We start from the raw sequence: 18,875 nt of genomic DNA on the forward strand, positions 1-18,875 counted from the left end.
GCTCTCAGATATTTAGCTTATTAGCACTGGTGTCCTGATACTGGTGTTGTATGAAACTAAGTGAGAGATTGCCACTGCCAACACTGGACTTTTGCTCAGTGACTTCAGCATTTTGCAGGAGGGGGCTGAATAGAGCAGGAGAGAGAAATCTGTTGGGATCCCTTTTGCTGGTATGGAGGAGTTTGCAGTGATGATGTTGCTTAGAATGGTGGATGGCACGATCCTGGAGCCTTAACATTATGCCTGTACTGCATAAAGGGAGTTCACACAAAGACATGATCCTGGCACCAAGCAGCTTTTACAATATAAGACAATGAGCAACAAACTAAGGGCGAGGGGAAAGGCTGCAATCAAAAGTACAATGTTACGCATAAAACTCCTGGTATGAGTGTGTTTCTTTTTAAATTATAGTAAGTAAATCCAAATTAATTGTTCCAAATAGCTCCAAAAATCAAGGCGTCCCCAAGACCTTCGGTCACAGTGTAACTCACTGTGACATGCCGCTAATTCTTCAGATAATAGTAAATCAGGCAAGGGGCCAAAACCAGGCAAGAATTTGAAGACAATGAGGGAGGTTGTTTGGATGGGTTCTGACAAGGACAGAGAGCCAGTGATGATGTCAGAGGATGGGGATATGCTCCTGAGTTTAGATATGAGTATGAGGAGGTGTTATATTTTGGACAACATGAATCCTGGGATAGCTGAGAACGCTGCACTCACCATACAACTTAACAGATACTGAACTTCATCTTGCTCATGGGGGATGGATACACAAATGAGCATAGGGTGACCAGATGTCCCGATTTTGTAGGGACAGTCCAGCTACTTGGAGCTTTTTCTTATATAGGCTCCTATTATTCCCCACCCCTGTCCCAATTTTTTACATTTGCTGTCTGGTCAACCTAAATGACCATGATATCTACTTGTCTGCAAAACTCTGTTTCTTCTAAAATTGCATCATCTTCCCAGTCCCTCTGTCTGTTTCATTCCCCTGTCCTGCCCCACCCTATCTGACATCTATATTATAAACTCTCTGGGGCAGAGACTATCTTCTTTGTTACCTGCCTTTACAACACCTTGCACAAAAGAATCCTGATCTTGAGGGGTTTCTAAGATACTACAGTAATAATAAATTAATGACAGTTTTGTGGTAATCCTGCTTCCAGCAAGTATGTTTTTATGTATATTTCCAGCTGTCAGCTAGCAAAGGTAGTAACCGGAGCATAGTTTATATTTGCATAAAAGACAGTAGTGCCCTTCAATGAGATCTAAAGTTGTTCTTTTGCTGTCAAGTTACCAGCTGTATTAGACAACTACCCTGATTACAAGTACATTTGAAATAGCTGCCAATAAAACTATAATAAAAGTTATGGAATTTTAAAGACTTGGCATAAGGCAAGTTCCATACCTGTCACTCAGTCTTGACAGCTACACTAATACCCTGGAAGACTGTATTTACAGTTTAAAAATATCACAGTATGCTCTTGACTGCATAAACAGGGGAATCTTTAGTAGGAGTAAAGAGGTTATTTTACATCTGTATTTGGCACTGGTGCAACCACTGCTGGAAAATTGTATCCAGCTCTGGTGTCCACTATTCCAGAGAATGTTGAACACATGGAGAGGGTTCAAATAAGAGCCACAAGAATGATTAAAGGATTAGAAAAGATGCCTTATAGTGATAGACTCAAGGAGCTCACTCTATTTAGCTTAACAAAGAGAAGGCTAAGGGGTGACTTGATTGCACTCTATAACCTATGTGGGGAACAAATATTGGACACTGGGCTCTTCAGTCTAGGAGAGAAAGGTATAACACGATCCAATGGCTGGATGTTGGAAGCTAGACAGATTCAGACTGGAAGTAAGGCATATATTTTTCACAGTGAGAGTAATTGACTATTGGAACAATTTATCAAGAGTAGTGGTGGATTATTCATCACTGACAATTTTTAAATCTCAATGGGATGTTTGGCTAAAAGATTTTGGGGAAGTTCTATGGCCTGTGTTATGCAGGATGTCAGACAAGATGATCACAATAGTCCCTGTTAGCCTTGAAATCTATGAATATAATAGTAACAAGCAAAGGGCAGATTTTCAAAGGCCCAGAGTGGCAGCTAAAAACCCAACTTCCATTTGAACTCAACAGAATTTAGGCACCTAACTGACATTAGTGCCTCTAAAGTGCTTCCCCAATACAGGGCCACGTTCTCTAAGAGGTTGTCACCTGGCATCAAAATTGTCCCACAGAAATCCTGGACAGGCCCGAATTTATGTAACAGACACCATCTTGGCCATCAGACCAGAAATTGAAACAGGGTCCTCCAGACTAAAAGCAAGACTCTCTTGCTGGAGCTGTAACATTCATACACTCGGTGGATAAGGCAGGGTATTATAGATGCAAAAAATAGGCATGTGAATCCAGCCATTAGAGAGCAAGCAACGCAATTTGCTGGCAGATGCAGGTTTTGCACTCAAAAATTTACCTGTCCAAAATCACAGTTGCACATTAAGTGGTTGCTTTTGAAAAGGTGGTGCTTAGCTGCTGACAACATTCATTCCATCACTATAGTCTTAAAACCGTCAAAGAAAGAGGGGAAAGGATCATCATGTCCTGTAGAAACCAAATCACCACTTTTCAAGGAAGGGTATAAAATAACAAGTGAGATGCCACAAGCACAACACCTGCACATCATAAAACTATCAAGAAAGAGAGAGAAAGAGACTACAGGTCTATCCTATAGGAGACTACACTTAACACAACAAAAAGATAAACCTTGAAGGAAACCAACAGTCCACTCAAGGTATCAAAAATACTCTAGTTTATATTGATAGAATTAATGATCCATAAAAACATTTTGTCCCAGCCTCAGTCATCCCAAACCACAGCTCCCCCCCGCCCCATATGCCGCCGTTTCATCTCTTCTGTTTTCAATCACTTGAACGAGGTCGACTTGGGATGCTCCTGTGGTTACTGTCTCAAAGCCTCTGCAGATATGCAGTATCTGTAAGAGTAACCCACATGCTATATACAATTAATTGTCCGTCTGTATTCTATTAAACGACATGATCCTAGGAAGTATAAACAGTTATCGTATTTCACATTTTATTTTCCAGCAGAGAAATGGATTCCATCACAGCAGAAAATATTTCCAGTGGTTTGACTACCTGGAAGCTTGGAATCAATCAGTCTTTTTCACACAACACATCAGAAAACAGCAGCAGCTCTACCTGTATTAATTTGGATGCCTGGGATTGGTTATATACATTTCAGCCTATGTTCCTCTGGGTCATTTTTGTCCTGGGAGTGATAGAGAATGGCTTCGTCCTCAGCGTTTTGTGTTTCCACAAGAGTCGCTGCACAGTGGCTGAAATTTACCTGGCAAATCTGGCAGTTGCCGACTTGATGTTAGTTTGCGGTTTACCTTTCTGGGCCATTAATATCGCTAATCAGTTTAAGTGGCCTTTTGGCACTTTCCTTTGCAAAGCTGTCAATGCAATCATTTACATGAACTTATATTCTAGCATTTATTTTTTGATGATGGTGAGCATCGATCGCTACCTGGCCCTGGTGAAAACCATGTCTCTTGGACGTATGCGGCGAGGTACATGTGCCAAATGGAACAGTCTTATCATCTGGGTGTCTGCATTGCTCATATGTTCTCCTGTTCTAGTGTTCAGGTCTGTCAGTTATGTGGAAGAAATCAAGGGCAGAGCCTGCATTCTTCATTATCCATCCACACACTGGACAATTGCAACACACATTTTGCTGAATACTGCGGGCTTTTTGATCCCACTCTGTGTAATTACCTATTGTACTATTCAAATAATCAAAGCCTTACGAGACAACAAAGTACAAAGACTCACAGAAATCCAGACTGAGAAGAGAGCCACCATCTTGGTCCTTGCTGTTCTTTTGCTGTTTATCATTTGCTGGCTTCCTTTCCAGATCACCACATTCATTGACATACTAATTCAGGTAGGCATCATTTCTGACTGCATTACTAAAGATATCAGTGAATTGGTGACCCAGGTAGCTACATACTGTGCTTATAGCAACAGCTGCCTTAACCCAGTATTATATGTCATTGTAGGCAAGCATTTCAGAAAGAAATCCAGGGAACTCTACAAATGCTGCCTGCCTAGGATATACAACAAATCAGAGTCCATCCGGATGGAGAATTCTTTGGACACTCTGAGAACGTCCATTTCGACTGAATGCCCAAAGAAAAAGTCTGCTTCTTCATTAGCACGATAGCAGAGCCTTATTTATTGCAAAGTTACAAGAAAACTTTTCAACATATCAGTGCGTAAACTGTTCTTAATATCCATCTATTACGGCACCCCATTGCATGCCCTGGTTGCATTCATTATGCATGAAAGCTTGGGGAGCTGATCTCAATACAAAAGTCCATGTAGACACCTATATCTACCAGCTAATGGACAACATTTTTCATGACTGAATCACATTTCATGATATATTTATATATTCATGGCTGAAGTATATTTGACACACTATCATTTTAAATATTTATATTGCTAATGAAGATAAGTGTCTGATGTCTGAATATAGTTCTCTAAGTAAAGCCATGTTATAACAGCTACTGTCAGTATTATGAAGCTAACCACAGTACCCATACATTTGAAAGAATACATTTTTAATAAAAGGAACATTTTCAAATGAGACTATAGTGAATGGAAGGTCTTATAGGATCATTAAGATCCTAGAATATCATGGTTTGAAGGGACCTCAGGAAGTCATCTAGTCCAACCCCCTGCTAAAGGCAGGACGAATCCTCAGACAGATTTTTGCTGCAGATCCCCAAATGGCCCCCTCAAGGATTAAGCTCACAACCCTGACTTTAGCAAGCCAATGCTCAAACCACTGAGCTATCCCTCCCCCCTTTCAATTTAAATTGATGTTTAGTGTCCACAATATTTTCCCCCTTTGGTCAATAAGGTGTTCCAAATGCCCCAATCCAAAAATTGCTGTTTACGTGATTGCCAGGTTATACCTTTTGGAGATTGCTCTGACTTTGGTGGGGTGGAATGGAATGGAATGTAACCCTCTATTCCCTAGAGTGGTACAATTTCTAGTCTTTTACATCTGTGTAACCTCCAGCAACAAGGGGTTGCACAGGTGTAACTGAGAGCACAATTTGGGTGAATGAATGTAGTTGACAATGTAGAATGTAAGCTGTTCAGGAACAAAGACCTGTATTTTATATCTGCCTGTAAAGAATAATTCACATCTGTGGTGCTGTGTAATTAATACACGAGAATACAGATCAGACATATATGGGGCATACTCATAAAAAATTAAAAACAGAAGTATAATGGAGAAAACCATACAATGACTGCCTTTGAAATCAAACTGATGGTAGTGGAAGATCTGAATGATTAAGGAATGCATGAGTACATTCTTTATCACGTAATATAGGCGATATCCGCACTGTTGAGTTAACTTAGCTACATGAGTTAACTTCTCATGAGTAAGCCTAGCTCAAGTGAGAGCAGCCACACTGCAAAATAAGTCTGGAGCTGCACAGAGTGATTGTGTTAGCAGCTGCTGAATTGTGCTAACACTGGAGATGAGTGCTCAGCGCTTTACAGAGCTGGGCTCTGGACATTAGAGTACAGCTGAAGTCAATTGATGACACTCAGCCTTTTTCAGTAAGTGCTCAACAGCTTGCAGGCTCAAGCCCTTATGCAGTAGCAAATGTTATTTACTCATAGGGAGTCAAGATGCATATTATGAAAAGCATAAGTAGAGTGGCCCTAAATTACAGTGAAAGCAGAGCAGGTCCAAAATTTTCTGATGGAAAGCTTTTCCCTCAGAATATGCCTTTTTTTTTTTAGACAAATGTAAAACATGCTGTGGGAATATGTCAATTCTGACAAAATTTCATTTAAAAAAATTTAAACTGTTTCAAGAAAGATGCAATGCAATATTTTCAATTTTTTGTTTCTTAGCTTATTGTTTACAAATTTATTTTGTTTGATATTATATTTTAAACCATAATATAATAAAAAAGTAAAAATCAGACTCAAATGTTTCAGTTTTATCAAAACAGAACTTTTTGACTGACTGAAAACAAATTGTTCTTGAAAATTTCATTTCACGGGAAATATTGAAATGTCAAAATTTCCCATGGGATGGCTATAACAAGTTCGGACTAACTCTAAATGAAAGAATACTGAAGGACACCCTAGCCTTACATCAAAATAGAAAGTTTTCTTCTCTGATTACCTTCTTAGATAAAAGGAGAGGCAGCATGGCAGGTTTGTGAGAGGAAGAATTTCCAGAGAAGTAAGATGAGGAATAATTTATGCAGAGTGGGAAAAATTATTATTTTTAAAACAACGGGAAAAATGCTACCCTTTTTTGAACCTTAAGAACTCTTTGGGATTGGGTTTGTTTCTGGTAAAATAAGAACTTCCTTGAACCTTTGCCCAAACCTTGAATCATTTTGGCCATCTCTAATGATAAGAAAAAAATATTTCTGGGTTTTTTAACATCCTCACTGACATCACTAAAGACCCCACAACTTTCTGCCATAAGCCTTTGGAAACTATTACAGTCTATCATGTTAAAGCAGAATTAGTGGGGTTGCTTAGAGAAAGTGAAGGCAGAATTTTGCCCATAATAACTGCAGAGCCCTATTATCATCTCAATAAACTTATGTTTGTTGTCCACCAAGTTCATGGAGAAAAATGTGAGCAGGATCAACGCAGTTGTACTATTGGTCATATGAATAAAAGCCATGAACAGTACATAATGGGCACAGGACTGGGAGTTCTATTCTAGGCTCTTACACTTTCGGCTCTTATATAGCCTCTGTTACCACAGTATTTGAGCACCTCACAAACTTTTATGAATGTATTCTCACAACCTTCTGGTGAGATAGTACTTCTCTGTCATCCCATTTTACAGATGAAGAACTGAGGCACAAAGAGGTCAAGACTCTCTTTTTATAGTTATTTAGGTGTTGTTCTCCTCAGCATTGCAAGTCCTGAGTATCTTAGCCATCTAAATTACTTCAATGCTAGGCCTAAAGATCTTTAAAATCTGGGCCTACATAACTTGTCCAAGGCACTCAGGAAATCTGTAGCAAGAGCAGAAAATTCACCCTGGGCCTTCCAAGACCCAGGCTATCACACTAGCTACTGGGCTACCCTTCCCGTCTATACACCATTCACTCCTTGTGTGGTTTGGGGCCAGTAACATAACCTCTCTGTTTCTGCTTCCACAGCTGTAAAATAAGGATAACATTTGTTTCTTCTCTCATTGGGCAGTGATTAATATTCATTAGCTAATGTTTGTAAGTCACTATATAAAAGTGTTAAGTATTATTATTTCTCATTTAAATTCTCAGCCATTACTGTACATTGACACATAGCTGTATGTGTATGGAAATCTAAGTAGGCTAAGAACTGTGTTTGAAATTATGTATGTATGCAGGAAACTGTTTTATTGAGCATAGAATAAATGATCCAATTGTCACAAGTGGAATTTGAAGGGGATCTTAATAAAGAACATGGTATTGTCCATCATTTTGTTATACTGTAGCAATAACATTATGTGGAAGATCATAAAAGCTTCACAAGACCTTTATTAGGAAGGAATATGATTTCTAATGATTCAAGTACTGGTCTGAGACTTCTGGGATCTTTTCTCAGTTCTGATACTTGAATTCTGTAAACTTTGGACAAGTTAACTTAAACAAACAGATAAGCAAAGAAGTTAACTTATGTCTCAGTTTACCAACTTGATAGAAATGTTCTGAGGTTCAGATAATGATTGTTAAGTGCTTTTAGATCCTCAGAAGACATGAACGCTTTATAAGAAAGTCCTAATTCATTTTATCTGAGTGCCTGTATAAGCATAAGATATAAACGAATGTATTATACGTAAGAATCTTAGATGAAAGGCAATGACCAGTTACATTATGAAACAGTATACAAAGGAGTGCTCTTAACCCTTCACATCATACACTATAATGCAGAAGTCACTGGACATCTTTCTTTCTAGTGCCCATGCCTTGCAAAGCCTTTATATCTGTGTGGAATGCTACCCAATCACAATGCACTCGGCACAACTTTAAATGAGTACAGAAGGTGCAAAGCAGTAGATAAGCAGGCCCACTATGTGTGAATCTGTAGCATAGGCCCTACAGCTCAGTATAAGCTGCCTATTGATCAGTAGATGCCAATAAAATGTGTTGGTTCAACCATAGGCAGCAGGTTATAAACATTTGCAGTGCCCGAGCACCAGGAATATTCAGGGCCGGGTGCCCTGCTCCAGCAATATTGGGAGCTGGGTCTCTCCCCTGGCCCTGCCTGGATCAGGGCCCAGCCCCTGCGGGTCACCCCCACGCTGCCGCGTCTCTGCCTGGAGCGGGTCCTGGCCTCTGCCTGCCAGCCCGCCCCCTATGCATCCCCCCGCCGCCGCTGTCCCTGGGTGCTGCCGGAGTGGAATGGCTCCTGGCAGAACTGCTGTCTGCTGCCCCAGGGTCCTAGTGCCTGCCAGCTACTAATGGCATGGCAGGCTGCCCTTACCCTGCCCTTCGGCCCTAGCCCTGAGCCCTTCCAACGCTCCAAACCCCTCATCCCCAGCCAGAGCTCTCATCCCTCCCGCACCCTAATCCTCTGCCCCAGATCCTAACCCCCCCCCCCCGCAGCATGAACCGCTCATCCTCAGCCTCAACCCTCATCCCTCCGCACCCGGATCCTCTGCCCCAGCTCTGAGCCCCCCGCAGCATGAACCCCTCAAACCCATCCACAGCCCTCACCCCTCCACACCCTAATCCTCTGCCCCAGCCCTTAGCCCCCCCCACAGCATGAACCCCTCATCCTCAGCCCCAACCCTCATCCCTCCGCACCCTGATCCTCTGCCCCAGACCCTAGCCCCCCCCACAGCATGAACCCCTCATCCTCAGCCCCAACCCTCATTCCCCTGAACCCTGATCCTCTGTCCCAGCTCTGAGCCCCCCTCCGCAGCATGAACCGCTCATCCTCAGCCCCAAACCTCATCCCTCCGCACCCGAATCCTCTGCCTCATCTCTGAGCCCGCCCCTGCAGTGAACCCTTCATTCCTCAGCCCCAACCCTCATTTCCCTGCCAAACTATGTCCTCTTCCCAGCTCTAGCCCCCTCTGCCAGGCATTGAACAGCTCACCTCAGCCCCACAGCCCAAGCCTTCTCTCCCTAGCCTGAGGCACCCCCACATCATGAAACCATCAGTCCTCAGCCCACAACCTTCACCCCTGCACTCCTCCTATCCGCAAATCCCTCCAGAGTGCAACCACCTCCCTCTTCCACCACCCCACCCCAGCCAACTGCATCCAAACTCAGTCCAAGCCTGCCACCCTCACCCTCTCCTGTTCACCCCACCCCTGCCCCAGGCCAGGGAGCCTGCACAGCACCCAAACTCCCTCCCAGAGCCTTGACCCTCACCCTTCTACACCCCCACCCCCAGCCCAGAGCCTGACAAACTCGCATCCCAAAGCTGCACCTCACCCCTCCTGGCACACCCACCCCTGGCCCAGCCCAGAGCCTGCACCCAGCACCCAAACTCCATTTGAAAGCCTGCACCCCTCCTGAACCCTAATCCCCAGCCCAGGACCTGCACCCCAGACCTCCCCGTCAAAACCCTGCCCAGAGCCTTAGGCAGGTGGAGGCGGAGTTGGGGGGCAGGTTCTGGGCACCAACAAAATTTCTACAAACTTGCCACCCATGGGTTCAACAATCTCCCCTAAACATAGGCTTTCTGTACATGCTCCTCAGGATGACACTTTCATTGGAATCACTCTCCTCCTCTGAGTGCGACACAAAAAATTCTAAAGTTTACAATAAAAGTAATAGGAGACAGGAAACAACAATTCTTTGATCCAGTTTAGACAGTGCTGCAATCAGTAAAAGTTTAAACACAGCTGCAATGTCTAATGCTCAGTGCATGTGTGCTGGCTGCTCTCAGAGACTGATTCCTGTCCAAATGAAACCAAAAAAGGCTCAAAAGCCATTTAAAACTCTGACATGTTATTATTCACATCTTACATTCTGAAAAATGACTGCATTTAGAAACGCACCAGCATTAGTAAAGGGAAATATAGGAAAGTCCATGACTCTGGTTGCGCTACACTTACCTCAGTGAGTCACGATGGCCAGAAAACAAGAATTCTGTTTTGCAAAAAAAGGGCGATGTTTCGATGTTTGTTCTTATTCTGTAATGGTGAGTGCCCTAACCACTGGGCTATTGGTTATTCTGGACTCTTGTACTCTCTGTGATCAAAACACTCCATTCTCAGAAATCTTCCTCCTGAAAATTTAATCAAAACCAATATGTTTCTGCAAAAAGTCTTGTTTTTGATGAATCAGCATTTTCCAACCAGCTCTAATCATGAAAACTCACTGCACAGCCATGAATGACATAAAATCTTTCATAATATTTCCAACTGCTTCCCCAATAGCAAAGTATACTGGGAAGTGGGAATTCAAATTCTACACTGCAAAGAAAAGATGTTCTTAACTCAGGTTAACTACCTCACATTAGCGAACTCAGGTTGAAAGAGCAGTGAAGACATGGCAGTTTGTCTTTCAATTCAAGTTAGCAGCTGGATTTCAAACCTATAGGCGAGCCTGGAGTTGAACCAGTTCTGCCAACCAGAGTTAAATCCCAGTTGCAGTGAATTCTCTGCTGCTTTAATCCAAGTTAGCTAACCCAAGTTAAGAATACACTTTCTTTTTGCAGGGTGGACATGCTCTGGTATATGGTGAGCTACAATCATTGAAAAGGTAGCCAGTGGGGAACAATTTTTTATGTATATTTCAATGTAAATAAATGAGAGACAAGGTGGGTCAAATAATACCTTTTACTGGACCAAATTCTGTTGGTGAAAAACAAGCTTTCAAGCTACACAGAACTCTTCTTCGGGTCTGGTAAAAGAACTGATAATGTCACAGGGAAATACAAAGTGGAACAGATTTTTAAGCATAAGGAGTTAACACATGTTGTAAGAGAGCATTCAGGATAAAGTGGGCACTTAACAACTCTGCAATCATAGAGCAAAGAAGGGTTAGTGGGTTACAGATTGTTGTAATGAGACAACAATCCTGGGACCAACACGACTACAACACTGCAAACAACAAATGTAAATAAATGACATTCCTATCCCTGCATTATTTACCCCATAAGATTTTTTTAAAATAAGTAGGATCAAGAGATCTGGAGTCTGACCACCTCAGATTCTGAGTTGGTTAGACTTGGACTTTGGTGTGGGTATTTCTCTAGTACAAGAACAAGGGAAGTGAGAAAGGAGCAAAGATGGCATTTGAAATACCTTGCATTGGGTTACAAATGGTTTCAAATGAGCAGCTGTCATGTAGATGGTTAATAGCTGCAGTGCTAGGGAAATCTGTGCAGTTATTCCATTGTGAATTACCACAGTACTGAGTGCCCAGAGAACATGAACACAAAGCAGCACCGGCAGCATGAGTGAGCCATAGGAGGCAACGTTCATCTGCAGGAGTGTCTAGGAAGGAGGACTGCACCATCCACATACCTAGACAAGGTTTGAGCCAAATACCATTCAAGTCAATGGAAAGACTTACCTTAGACCAGGCCCATGGCTCAGAGATGCTACTCACACATTTAGTTCAAAGATAAGCATCTGCCAGAATACTCTATGCAGTTAATAAATGAGTAAAAACAGTGGGCCCCATTCTACCTTATATAGGAATAAGACATGTAAGGGATGTGTTGTTTTATATTCAAGTAATCCACACCCTAATGGAGAAAATGCTTTAAGAGTGACGCTCACTGTGTGTCCTGTTGTTATGGCAGGAATCAGCAGGTGGCACAATTACACAATCTTCTACATACTTTTTCTTGCATGTGAGAAAATGTCAAGCCTTTGAAAAACATGCTGTGTTCTTGTTAGTTTTTGTTATACAGGTCTCTGGTTATACAGGAGCTGGGAGTAGACAAAGAGTTTAATCTCTGCCTCAGACTCTGATTACAGACAATTCTTGAGCCAAAGCTGCTCCATGGGAATGAAGCATTGGTGTTGGGCTGGGGTCCCTGAAAGAAGGTATTTCCTGCATGCTGTTTGACCACCTCTGTTCCAGGACTTGGGGGTACATGTAAATAAAGCAAACTACATTTAGAATACACCCAGACTCCATGTCACTGATTTCTCCTCCAGTAGGAATCTAAACTAGAAGGCCCTCACTTCTGCTAAAGATTAGCAGAGGAGTGATACTGGTGTCAGAACAGGACCAGGATTTAGATAGAAGGGCCATGTCACAGGCACTTCATCAACTACCCAGTGAGCAACAAAGTCTAGTGTGCTTTCATGGTCCCCAGTCACAAACAAATACAGTCTATTTCTTTTCCACCACATGTATCTTTAATCTTCTGTTTTCAAACAGGGCAGAGCATAGTACATATATACAGGAGAAGCCACCTTCCACCCAGCTTCTCTCTCCACCCTGCTCAACCTCTGAGCTCTCTGTTCCTCCCAAATATATATCCTCCCCGTTACTGAATCAATTACCTCATTAACCCAACAGTTACCACCACGGGTTAGTAATCCCCACTAGAAACAGGTTAATTGGCTCCAGTTGTGCCTGTAAACTTCTCTGTGCTACAGCTAGCTCTTTGTCATAGGGCAACACACTGAATGTTTCCATTGAGGAGAAAGAGGGTAAAGGGGGCTTGTTTGCCACTCCTACCCATGCACAGGAAGATGAGGGACTTGTCCCACTGAAAGGGCAGGATCACTGAGCCCCCCTGGGCTCCCTTTACACTGTACTGCTGTAACCAGTCTGCACTTTAACCAGTACACATACAAGTAGGTACACACCCAGCTGCAGTTACATATACACAGGTTCTTTACACAGCCTCTGTATGGAAAGGCATAGCTAGGGCACCTCCCAGTTTCTAAGCATGTACCCCGCTCTGGAGTGTAAACCCCAAATTATACCATCTTGTGCTGCACAGAAAACTGTACAGCGTAAGCTATGAAATTTGCCCCCTCCCTCAATGTGGAGAAAGATATGCAACAGCTTTCCACTGCAAGTTATGATTTCCACAGACACAGGTTTTAGACAAAGCAAAAAATGTATTAACTACAAAAGATAGATGTTAAGTTATTATAAGGAATAGCAAACAGATCAAAGCAGATTACCTGCAAATAGACAAAACACACAAACTAAGCTTAATATACTGAAAAGACTGAATAAGAGTAGCAAATTCTCACCCTGAATGATGATTCAAGCAAGCTGCAGAGATTCTTAAGGGTCAAGCTTCAGTAATTTACAGGTTGGAATCCCCAGGTGTTTCATTCACAGGCTAAAAATCCCTTTAGCCTGAGTCCAGCACTTCCCCCTAGTACAATTTTTGTTCCTCAGGTGTTTTTACGAATCTCTTTGGGCAAGGAGTCAGTGAAGAACCTTTGCACATGGCGGGAACCATTTGTTTCCAAGCTGGGTTCCCATGCCAGTCAGTGGAAAAACACAGGTATCCCAAAATGGAATCCAGCACCATGTGACCTGATCACATAGCCCTGTAGTGTCATAGCAGCCATGAGACAGAGGCTGTTTCTAGCACCCTCAGGAAGGCTCTCCAGTGGGAGATAAACTTCTAAAGCCTATAGTTTTTCTCCCTAATGACTCATTAACCTGAATGGGTCCTTCCCAGACAGCCATCTAGATTGACAGTCTTTTGCCTAGTGGGTGTTCTTTATCAATAACTCCAAATTTGGGGCCATAATTATTCTGTGGGGTGCGCTGCTACCAAAGCAGAATTTTCTTCATCCTCGGGCCCCAGCTTCCCTCCACAAGTGGACACGGATTGTCCCCTTCAGCCAATGCAAGCAAAGCTTCACTGTTTGTGCACTAGCTTTGAAGAGGTGATCTGGAATTTTCCGATGGAGTCTCACATCATTGCAGATATGTAGATGACCCGCACTCCTGAATGTCCATGACAAGTTAGAATTGCCAGAGAGCTGTATAGATGTAATAATGCTCATATGCTGTGAACTGTAAAGCACAAGCCTTATATCTTCACTAGGAGAATGGAGCTGAGGAAAAGAAAAATCCCTTGATTCCAGAGCAATTTTTCTGAATATGCATAGCCTATGTGTAGTGAAATTGACAACAAAGAAACCGGCTCATCACGAGAATGGTTTGAACTCTCTCTAGCTGCTGTCTTCATAGGTCATTTTACCAACTATTTTCAGATTTGAAACCTCAACTAAGGTAACATGAAGGACAAGGTCCAATATGTCTATTCATTTCAAAATCTTGTCTTCTATATACTTATGGTTAATTTCTTTGATCTGTAAAAACTTGGTGGTTCATGATTGGAAATGTATATATAGGCCTTGTGTGCTTGGTTGAGCTGCAAATCTTTACTCTCAAGTGTATATCTTATTTCTGAGTTTACATTCAGATTGTGAGTATCTCAGAGCTCAGACCCTATTTGGGTATTTCCAAGCACCCAACCCAAAATAGGCATTACCCCAATAACTACTTGTGACATTCTATGCCTTGGGGGAGCATCCTGGAACCCCATATTCCTCATTTTTATATAAGTGTGATCTTACATAAAAAGCATGTCTTGTAAGGTATCAGGAGAAAGGTTATGACTGCATGAAAGGCATTTTTCTATACGTATGTATATATCATTAATGCATGTGAAGTTATGAGAATTGTATTGTATGGTTGTCACTAAAACATGCTGCAAGTTGGGGAATCAGACAGCTCCCCAGGGATTACAGCAAGGAAAGTAGCCAACACCCTGGTGGGGTATCAATCAACCCATCAACAGCCATTGTCCAGCAAGGGAGCTACGATGCAGTGACTCACCTGCGTGAGGCCACACCAGAGGAATTGCTCAGCCTTGCCTAGAGACTCAGCAAGGCCCACCTAGACATGCCTGAACTGGTGTTTTCCAAGCACACGTCTATAAAACAGAGAGAGTGAACGCATACTGGGCCCTTCTCCTGCCCCCACCTATGCTGCAAGCAACTAAGACACTGAGAAGAAGGCAAGACTCCAGCAGAAGAGATTTCACCCTGGAAATCTGGGCCAATCTGTATACTAAGGACTGCAGCATCAAGTGGGTGAGAAAAACTGCTTAATCTAGTTGTTGCCCAGTCTAATAGAGTTGAAAGTTTAGACTGCACGGTTATATTTTATTTCTTTGGCTAACTAACAATGACTTTTTGTCTATCACTTAATATCAATTAAAATCTGTCTTTTATAGTCAATAAATTTGTTTAACTCTTTATCTTTACCAGTGAGTTTGTATGAAGTGTGTGGCAAATCTCGGGTCTTGCAAAGGCTGGTGTACATCCACTTTTCATCGCTGAAGTGGTGAATCAATTAATAAATCTGCATTGCTTGTCTTCAGCAGTGCAAGATGGTATATTCCTAAGGTACAATGACTCTGGTGCCTTTCTCTGTGTGATTCATGAGTGGCTCTGGGAGCATTCATGCAATACAGCTAGGTGTGGGGCTCCACACGCTGTTGTGCTGAGTGATCACAGTGCTTGGTGGGGTTTGCTGCTGGTCACTAGCCAGGCATTGTGAGAGACAGTCCAGGTTGGAGAGAGTTAAGGGGGCACAGTCCCAGGCTACACGGCAGGGGGATCCTGTCACAATACTAACTTCACTGTATATGGAATTTCAGTAGAACCGAGCTCACATTAGGCAGATTCCACTGTACCATGATGTGCAAAGGAGGTAGTTATGGAATGTGTTCAACTCACTGATTAAAAACTACTCCTCTGATCTGTGGTCAGCCAGTGATAAATATTTAAAATTACTCACAGAAGAAAGAAAAACGGCCTTGGGTGAAATAAAAAAAGGAATTGAGTAGCTGAAAATTTATTTCATTCCCAGTGAAACATATGGATTTGAAACTTTGTACTGTATAAATGCTGTAGCAGTGCTAATCCTAGGAGCTGTTTGCTAGCAAGCAGGCTCTGGTGCTTTCCTTGGTTCCATAGAGCTTTTAGAAAGCGCATAGGCCTCCAATTGATGATGGGATATGATGTCAATTGTAGCTGTGGTTCAGGTTGTAACAGAAAATTACTTTCCTGCAGTTACTTTCAGTAGTCCATAGTAAATGAATGTGAGGTTTCAGCTCACATGTAAAAGACACGAGCATGATTAGCACTAATTGATACCAACCACTGATCAGAAAACAAAGGAGAAGGGAAAACAAGCAAATGATTTTTATTTATATTTTAGTCAAATTGTGTTTCAGTGAAAATTTTGCAACTTTTTGTGAGCTTTTTCACAATTCTCCCCTACTCAATTTTTCTTATAAATTTCATTTTGACAGATTTTCAGACCATCTCTGTGGTACCCTTGTTTGCTGTCATGAAAGGAAGAATGGCCAGTGGTTAAGCTGGGGAAAACACAGGTTCAGTTCAGTGCCACCAGTGGCCTGCCTCTGTGTCACAGTCTTTCTGACCTTCATTTCCCCCATCTATTAGCACTTCCGCACCTCACAGGGTGTTGTGGGGACAACTACATTAGAGATTGTGAGGCTGACAGGGGGCCATATAAATATCTTAGATGTACAATAGCCCCTCAATACCATATCTCTGTGGTTTAAAGATGAGCCCCCAGGCAGAAGGGACATCGCTAAAACAATAGCAGCAGAAAGCTTATATTAAGATTGGCTGATTGTGACAGATTTATTTTTTTTGAAGATCATATGCTGTGACTGTGTAGGAAGCAGACAAATATTTCTTTGCCTCACCCTAAAATCTGCAAACTCTTGTCCTATAGAACAGTTCTGAGGCTAGATTGCTGTAATAGGACTTTGAGATTAGATAACTATAATGACTCCTAGAAAACGAAAGACAACACAATGGAGCTGCCTGGTTATGAAGCAAAATTTCATGACGGGTATACATAGCACCCGTGCTCTAGGTTCTACACGGGCTGTCAATAAATTGCTAGGTGGAGATAAAGGTATTACCACTGGTCAAAGGGCTAAATGGTTTGGAACTCAATTACTTGAGAGATTGCCTCTCTCCCAGTGTCATACCACCAGAGCTGAGATTAGAGCCCTGCAACCCAAACCAAACCCCATGAGATGAGACTGCAAGCATCAGGTCCAGGTGGGAAAACAACTGGACCATCTGACAATGAATCAACTCTCCAAGTCCTGTCCGTGGGGGTGGCACCACAGGGGCTGCATGCCCTGCTTCCCCTGTCAGCAGCACCTCATTGTGCTGTGTGCGCGGCAGAGTGAGTGTGCCAAGCAGTGCCAGATTTACAATGGCTCCAGTGGCTCCATGGAGCCAGGCACATGCTCAGAAGGGCCCCTGGCCTGCTTCGCATTCATTGCATCCTGAGACCCCGCTGGGTCCCCCTGCCCACCACTTGCTCTTCTTGGCCTGCCAGCCAGCTGGCCGAGGGCTCCTCTGGCTCCAGGCAGTCTCTGCTTCTCACCACCTGTGGGGCCCCACTGTCTCCCCGGAGCTGAGCCACCTGGGACTGATACAGAAGCCTGTCCAGTCTCAGGCAGGTGGGAGTGGGAGGGGGAGACTGTGGCAGGCTTGGCTGGGCCCCTCCAGGCAAGTGCGTCTTGAGGGAGCCCAGCTGGGGCAGGTCCTGGCCTGGCTGATCGCGCCACTCCCGAGGGGCTGGAGAGATTCCTGGCCCTGGGACCAGCCCTGGCTGTGTTGCCAACTCAGCCCGGCAGACACAGTCGCCTCCCAGTAGGGCTAGAGAGTGTGGCCGGGAGACAGGGCTTGGGGGAGTGGGTTTGTGGGGAGTATGGGGGGTACTGGGCTGTGGAGGGGCGGGGAGGATCTGTGTGTGTTGAGACATTAGGGAGTGGGGGTTCTGTGTGGTGGGGTTGTGGGCAGGGATGGTGTGCAGGGCACTGTGCATTTGTGGGTGGGTCGGGGGGGGGCTCTGGCCATAAGGAGTCAGGGGGCTTTGGGTGGGGCTGCAACAGTGTGGCATGGGCCTGTCTCCAAGGGGAAGGGACATGCTGGCCGCACAGGGCAGGCAGACCACTGTGCGTCTGGTAACTCCCAGTTTGTAAATAGTGCCCTTGCATTGGGCAGAGCAGGGCTTTCCTTCCCATGCCATGCCATGCCCCACTGCCTCTGGCTGGCCCCTTGCTCTGGGGACTGACCTCCCTACACCATGCTCCATTGCTTCCATGAGGGCTGTCATAAACAGATGGTTAAGGGTTAATGTCTCTTTTACCTGTAATGGGCTAAGAAGCTCAGTAAACCCTGGCTGACACCTGACCAGAGGACCAATAGGGAGACACGATACTTTCAAATCTTGGTGGAGGGAAGTCTTTGTTTGTGTTGTTTGTTTTGTTCGTTGTTCTCTCTTGGGGATAAGAGGGACCAGACGTACACCCAGGTGTTCCCAATCTTTCTGAATCAGTCTTTCGTGTTTCAAAATTGTAAGTATAGCCAGGCAAGACAGATTAGTCTTATGTTTGTTTTCTTTCAACTTGTGAATGTTTTTTCCTTTTGCTGGAAGGATTTTTACCTCTGTTTGCTGTAACTTTGAATCTCAGGTTGGTGAGGGGGGAGTCCCTCTAGTCTATATGAATCTGAGTAACCTATAAAGCATTTTCCATCCTGATTTTACAGAGATAATTTTTACCCTTTCTTTCTTTAATTAAAAGCTTTCTTTTCAAGAACCTGATTGATTTTTTCCTTGTTTTAGAATCTAAGGGCTTGAGTCTAAACTCACCAGGGATTGGTGGGGGGAAAGGAAGGGGAAGGGTTAATTCCTCTTTGTTTTAAGATCCAAGGAGTTTGGATCTGTGTTGCTTCTCAAGGCAACCCAGGGAGGGGAGAGTCTAGCGGGGAAAAAGAGGGGAATGGT

At 43.5% G+C, this 18,875-nt stretch overlaps 1 protein-coding gene across 2 annotated transcripts in view; it reads left to right on the forward strand.

Moving 5' to 3' along the window:
- Positions 1 to 5,846, forward strand: part of LOC116818534 (B2 bradykinin receptor) — a 42,160-nt gene extending 36,314 nt beyond the window's left edge. For both annotated transcript variants that reach the window (XM_032769496.2, XM_032769497.2), the window contains exon 3: positions 3,115 to 5,846. In XM_032769496.2, coding sequence (XP_032625387.1) covers positions 3,122 to 4,255 — 1,134 coding nt within the window. In that variant the 5' untranslated portion in view covers positions 3,115 to 3,121 and the 3' untranslated portion in view covers positions 4,256 to 5,846. The remainder of the gene's footprint in view (positions 1 to 3,114) is intronic.
- Positions 5,847 to 18,875: the final 13,029 nt, after the last annotated feature.

This window comes from Chelonoidis abingdonii, chromosome 4 (assembly GCF_003597395.2).
Source record: "Chelonoidis abingdonii isolate Lonesome George chromosome 4, CheloAbing_2.0, whole genome shotgun sequence".
NCBI classification, from domain to species: domain Eukaryota; kingdom Metazoa; phylum Chordata; order Testudines; family Testudinidae; genus Chelonoidis; species Chelonoidis abingdonii.